The following is a 7,061-nucleotide window of genomic DNA, read 5'->3' on the forward strand; positions in this document are numbered from 1 at the left end:
CAACAACAACAACAGCAGCAGCAACAACAACAACAACAATAACAACAACTACGACAACCACAATCTTTTAGATAACTCTACCTGAGAGCGCCTCAAGTTTGAAGCGCACAAGATTGGCAACAGCAACAACAACAACACAACAACAGTAATAATAACAACAGCTACGACAACCACACGCTTCTTATTCATTTCTATCTAAAGGGGTCACCAGTTTTAAGCGCACAAGATTGGCAACAGCAACAGCAACAACACAACAGCAACAAGACCAACAACAACATCATCAACACAACAACAACAGCAACAACAACAAAAGCAACAGCAACAACACAGCAATAAGCTTCTACTTCTAGACATAATCTGCTCTACCTGAGAGTGCCACCAGTTTGAAGCCCCATCCTATGGACCAGAACCAGCCAACCAGAAGGAAGGTGACGGTGAAGAGCTGGGCCAGGCCCAACATCAGGTTCGCACAGATCGTGGACATCAGCTGGTCAGTCTTACCGGACAGTCGGGGCTGACCGCAGCACAAGATGGATAGGCCGCTCACGGCGGTACCTTGTGAGTTCACATGAAATGAGGGGGGAGTTCGTCAGTTGTGTCCTTTGGTTTAAAAAAAAAGTTTTATTAAGGTTTTACGGCGCTCGCAACTGCATAGTCATATGAGCTCCAAGGGGTGAATGTCAACAGAGAAGTCCAAACAGGGAATCAGGCTTACTCTGCTCACCTCTCTAGCCTCAACAGCACAAAGTCTGCTTCGACTATCAAGGTACCCCGGAAATAGCAGTTCACAAGAGAGTGACAAACATACAAAAGAAGTAGAGGAAAATGACGACTGTAAGGATGAGGAAAGAAAAAGCAGCAGTTCCTCCTAAGTTGTTCCGGCACAGTATGAGCATGGCATTTATAAATCAGCCAATTGACAATTCTGCTGTGCATAGGAACATGTTAATATCCCCCCACCCCACCCCCTTAGGAATGGCCTTAAGACACTTCAGCCAGTATCACTTCCCTGGGGACAGTCCTTTGGTTTGAAGTGTAGTCGTTTAATTAGGGGTGGAATTTGGGAGGGGGGTGCATTGCAGTGGGGAGAGGGGAGATGAGAGAGGAGAGACGGGAGAGGGGACAGGGAAGATGAGGTAAGGGGTTCGTAAGTACTTTCATTTCTTTTGAAGTTGAGTTGATTAAATGAGGGGTGGTGGTGCCGGGAAGAAGGGGTGAGAGGCTTTGCTAGTGGTTTCATTTAGTTTGAAGTTCAGGTTATTCAAATTGTTTTGGGGTTTTCTTTTTTTTTTGGGGGGGGGGGTGGGGGGGGGATTACATGAAGTCTCTGTAGACGACCGGGACATACTACAACAGACTTACCCCTCCTAGGTAAGAAGCATTATGTATTCGTATTCTTTAATATTGTGACTTTTTTTTTACCACAATCACAATAACGACGACGACGACGACGCGCGCGCACACACACACACACACACACACACACACACACACACACACACACACACACACACACATTCACACATACAGACACACACGTACACACAGCTCCTGACACACACACACACACACACACACACACACACACACACACACATACACACACCCACAAAACCCGGCCACATATATAATATATATATATATATATATATATATAAAAATGTATATAGATATGTAAATATATATATATATATATATATATATATATTAATATGTATATCAAATATAATACACTAGCTGGGCCCCCTTTTAATGAAAAGAATGATCGGTGCATTAACATCAAATGAAAGTCATTGGCTTACTAAATTTGCACTCTACTGAAATGGAGCAATAAATCTTGAGAGATGCAACAATTTAGAAGGTCTAGATCTATACTCTTAAAAAAATGCGCCACACGAAATATCACTTCCGCACTTCCGCTGTGAAGGACAGCTACGCAGATTTGTTTCGTTTCTTAGTGGAATAATCACAAAGGCCAAAGAAGGACAGGAACTTTTTGTCAAATATATTTTTCTAAATTCAGGAAATAAATAATTAAAAAATCGGGCTCCGTCATGGGGACCTATCTATCTTTTTGCAGGTACTTGCCAACTTTCAACTCGGTAGCTGTCGTAGTTTTATGGGAAAAGTGGCACATGTTTTTCAAAGTTGCCAGATCTATAATGGTACATACCCATTGATTCTCTATTCTGCTTTCGTGGTTGAAAACTTCGAAATTTCTAAGGTGAGGAACCAGTGCGCACGGCTAGTGAACGGAAACCTCACTTGTTTACAATGGCGTCTTAGAAGACAGACTTTCCCAAGATATTACATCTAAACGAAACTAATGAAAAATTGAAAATTAAACTATAGTGACTTCAGGCTCCTCAATAATACTGAACATCCTTTAAAAGATTCTGAACCACCATTAATTTAGTCACATTCGAAAGTTCAGATGTTCGGAAGTTTTAGACACCCAAAGTGACGAACTTTCACAAATATAATATAGAAATTATTAGTAACTGTATGCGTGCTACTCACCGGAGCCTGGCAGGACAATGTTGAGACACAAGCACGTGACAGCCAGGCCCAGAGGGAGGTACGGCGTCGTCTCATCATTGGCCACCACAGACTTTGTTGGCTTCTCGTCCGTGTGCGGGAGAATCACCGTGGTCGTGTTCCGGATGCGGTAATCCACAGACTTCCGCGACACAGAATCCAGCGTGGAGTCTCGTTTGGAGTACAAAGACACCGTGTCTTCTTCTAGAGGGGGCGCCAAAGGCGAGCCTGACGTCTGCGGGCCGGGGACCTGGAGGGAACTCATACTCTGAGTCTTGTGAGCGACGCGACCAGCGAGCCTGGAGTTCCCGCTACCGTGGAGGGTGTCGGGCGATGGGGAGCGGGACGCGCCGTTGAGGGGCAAAGATACATTGGAGTTTGTCGAAGTCGATAACCTTTTTTCGTTCAACTTGCGTTTGATTTTGTTAAGAATCATCTTTCCCGTTTCTGGTGTTTTGTTGGCGTCCACAGAGTCGGATGTTTCATCTACTATTGTGATAGTAGCAGGGAGAGTGGAATTTGGCGATTGTTTGGCGTGTTTTTTGTCCTCTTTCTTTCCTTTAGAACTCTCTGTATCATTTGCTTTGTCTGCGTCAGGAACTGTGATAATGATTTTGCTAGCATCCGCACGGGGGGTGCTTCGGTCCGTCCTCGGTGTGTTTTCAGTCTTATATTTGGCTGCAAGTTTGCGAGTAGCCTTCGGGGACGATGGTGTATCTTTCTTTTTGCTTTTGAACCATTCTCGGAGAGAGGGTCGTGACTTCTTTTCTTGAGGTTCTTCAACGTTGATTTTGTCTTCAATTGGTGTTTCTGATGTCACTGTTGTAGACACATTTTTATTGAAAATCCCGTTCTTGTGGTGATGTACACTGCCATTAGAAGGTGGTTGGATCATGTGGGGATTTCCCTCTATTTTGTTTGCACTCTTACCGTTTTGCTTTTCATCTGCTTTCGTCGCTGGTGCTAACGAAACCTTCTTTTCATTGCTTCTTTTCTTGATGTCTGCTTTAAGAGGAGTCAGTTTGCCTTCTTCCTTTTTCAATAACAATGTCTCTGGCTTTGCTTCTTCTTTGTCGCCGAATGTATCCACTGGTTCCATATCATCAACACTTTCGGTGGCAACATTTTCAACACTGTCGGAACGGTCCTCTCTTGACAGTTTTCCTTTCACTATATATCCACTGGCTGTCTTTTTGCTTACTGTTTTCTTAACTTCACTCGACAGTCGAGTTTTTTCAGAAGCAGAGTTTGGAGCTTTACGGCGTTGGGTTTTCGCTGGCTTCATTTTAACTGCAGCTGCAACGGTCTCTTCTGGTTTCTGAGGCTTGCTCTTCAATTTTGTTGCGATCTTGTCACCTTCTTGTGATGTCTTTGATTTGGGTCTGGCTCCTTGTTTCGACTTGCGCACTTTATTGCTACTGCTCTTTGTGGCACCGTGGAATGCCCGTCTTCTCGGAGATTTGGGTTTGTGATTCGGTGCAGAAATACTCTGGGAATAAGGTCCAACTTTTAACCTGTCTATTGCTTTCATCTCCTCCACGGACTGGTACGTTGCCATAGAAGGCTTCGCGCGACGTTTGGGGCTTTTCATGGGGAAGTCTTGATCAGATCCACTATCTAGGTTCGGACTGAGTCGGTAATCAGCTTCATCATCGCTGTATATGTCTAAGTCTTTTAAATCGTCTTCCCGTTCTCTGAAATCCTCACCAGCAGAATGCGTGTCCTCCTCGTCACACCACTTTTTGGGTCTCCTTTTATTTACTCTATTTGTGGAGCGAAAAATCTTTTGATCCTCCGGTTCTGCTAGTGAATCGAGTCTGGAGTCCTGCCAAGCTCGCCCGTCCCTGTCTGCAGCCATTGTACCCGTGGCTTCCCCTGACGGGATAGTAATTGCAGAATCAGACGAGCTCTTTATCTCCCTCGTTCCATTACGGGAGGAGTGATTTGGACTTCCGCCTCCGGTATGCCGAGGCGAGGACGAGGTTGGGGACGCGTTGTCCGGGGCTAGCGATTTGAGCGGGGCGTTCACTCCGTCATCATCAACAATATCCATATGCGCCAGCGCCTCTTTTTCTATTTCATCATCTGTGTCGAGTTTTGTCACACTAATTATCTCCTCTATGACGTCCCCGAACTTTACGTGCGGTTTTCCTGAATGACTTTTCTCGCTATTCCTCTGATCTATGGGGCTGTTTTCTCGCGTGCTCATGAACTTCCCATCCTCTTCCCGATAGTTGTAATTTGTTTCATAATCAGAATCATCCGAATTCTCCTCATCCTCTGACGATGAAACATTCCTTGATTCTGTCAGAACAGCGTTGTCCAAAACGGCACTACTTTCGTCAGTTTTGTCAACACGTTCGTTTGTTTGTTCTCCTTTCAACTCGTCTTTAGTAACTTCTGAGACAGAAGTCCTAACATTCTGATAAAAGATGTCATCAGCTGCTGACTCGTTTTCGAACAAGGCGAAATAAGAACTTTCCACGGAGTCACGTCTGTTCAAACTCAAGGGGTTGGAGATACTCTTTGTCTGGCCAGTAATGGTTTCCGTCGTGTTGTCACTGTTGTGGCTCCCGTCTTTTTCCGTCAGCTCCGTGGTGGGCGTTCCAGCACGAGAATAAATAAGTGCTCCTGTTATGTCTTTTTGCGGCAACACATCTTTTAAATTTTCATTCGAACCTTTTGTATCACTGGCGTCTGGATCTTTGTCTAGTGATGACATAACATCAACACCAGAAGTCGGAGGCAAAGTCTCCCCCTCTCCCTGGTGCATTGTTTCCACGCCACGCTGCGTATCCCAAAGGCCCTCGTTCTGCCTTTTCAAAATCGATAGAGTTGGCGAGACTGGTCTGTTACTACTCATTTCAGAGTCCTTTATTATTTGTCTTCCTTTCTCGTCTTCCATTTCTGTGTTAGTCATCCCAATTTTTTCTTCCGCTTCCGAAAGCAAAGAATTGGATCGATAATGGGACTTAATTCGCTTTTCACTCTCGTTGTCTTTCTCCGTTTCTCCCACCCCGAAAACACAATTGTTTAATTCGTGTGAGCCGGTCTGCGAGTGTCCCCCTTGATCTACATCATGGTCACTGATCTGGTAAAAAGCAGACTCAATGGGATCGCAATGTTCGCTTTGAGCCTTGAGGGACGTTGCTGTACTGTTATCATCACCCGCGACATTGTCCGTGCCCTCTTGTACAAGTATACTCTTCACAGACGTTTCAGAGTCCAGCTTGGGCGGAGAAGACACGCTGTGGTCGGGAGCACCAGTGGGGGGAACACTGACCCTGTCAGTGCGCTCTACTGGAGTCAACTCTCCTGTAGCCTTGTAGGATGATCCAGCCGACATGTCTTCTTTTGTGGAAACGCCCCCGGGGACACAAAGAGAAGACGGGCGTTAAAGAACTTTTTTCAAGTAATCGAGCAGATAGTTAAATTGTGCAGCTTCATGGTCTGTACAAATCCATGCAATGAAATAACGTTACTAAACAATAATACTGTCATGGCAATTCTTCAAATAGCACAATCTGTGAATGAATATCCGTATGAATAAGAACTTGCTTTTGACTAATGACTCGTCCAGTTTATTGGATGCTGCTGTAAAATGGCTCAAAATAGGACGTGTCTATAAATTTACGAGTGTCCATGCTTGCTGAATAAAAGTTACAGAATAAAACCCATTGCAAATTGCCAACTGTCATTACTACTGATAGAATTAGTAGTTGCAAAATCGATCGACTTTTTTTTCTTGTCACTCAAACATGATGTAGTGTCATAAACTGAACTGAGCTTTGATCACTTCAATGCACTGTCGCGTGATTTGATCACTTAAAAAATAATGTATTGACTTCTTTGTTGTTGTGACTCGTAGTTTGATACACTGCAGGTTGCGTCCAAGAAATCTTGCTTGTAAGTCTTATCTGTGAATATGCAGCATTTTAAATTGAGCATTAGTCAAAGTCGTACAGTGGAAACTGGTCCAATAATCATATCAATCAAACCCCACCGACCCTTGGCCAAGGTTCAGACACGGTGTCACAAAACAATAATTTAAAAAGAAATACGCTATGCACATAAACAGCTAAAACACTTACATCACAGGTCCATATTTGGAATATTATGTTTTGCATTGATAAGCCTGCAGGATGGATGAAACCATTCGTTTATAATAATATTATATAATATATGCTTTGTTGTTCTGTCTACAGTGTAAATAGCTGTTTTCCTATTATCAATAAAAATAGTCTTTGTGGTGTACACGTATAATGAAAACATAAAAAATACACTGGTATCTGGTCGTGTTTAATACGTGATGTCTAGCAGAGGCGAACCATGATTGTGTATAAGACCCTTTTGAAGGCTGTAATGGAAAATTTTCAGTTTGAAAATGCAGGGTGAAGAATTGTTCTCAAAATTGAAAATTAGTTGATTGCGATTCCATTGTAGATGGAGTTTGTGTTTTGATGACAGCTTTGTGAGTTCATATATGTATGTATGCATGTGTGTGTGTGTGTGTGTGTGTGTGT

The 7,061-nt window shown here is 43.6% G+C and overlaps 1 protein-coding gene across 1 annotated transcript; it reads right to left on the minus strand.

Moving 5' to 3' along the window:
• Positions 1–366: 366 nt before the first annotated feature.
• On the minus strand, positions 367–6,846 carry LOC101850126 (the record flags this gene model as incomplete). Its single annotated transcript, XM_013079101.2, is given in 2 exon segments — positions 367–555; positions 2,521–6,846. Coding segments are annotated over 2 exon segments (3,553 nt in total), but the record flags the coding sequence as incomplete, so codon positions are not given.
• Positions 6,847–7,061: the final 215 nt, after the last annotated feature.

This window comes from Aplysia californica, unplaced genomic scaffold (assembly GCF_000002075.1).
Source record: "Aplysia californica isolate F4 #8 unplaced genomic scaffold, AplCal3.0 scaffold00003, whole genome shotgun sequence".
Lineage (NCBI taxonomy): Eukaryota > Metazoa > Mollusca > Gastropoda > Aplysiida > Aplysiidae > Aplysia > Aplysia californica.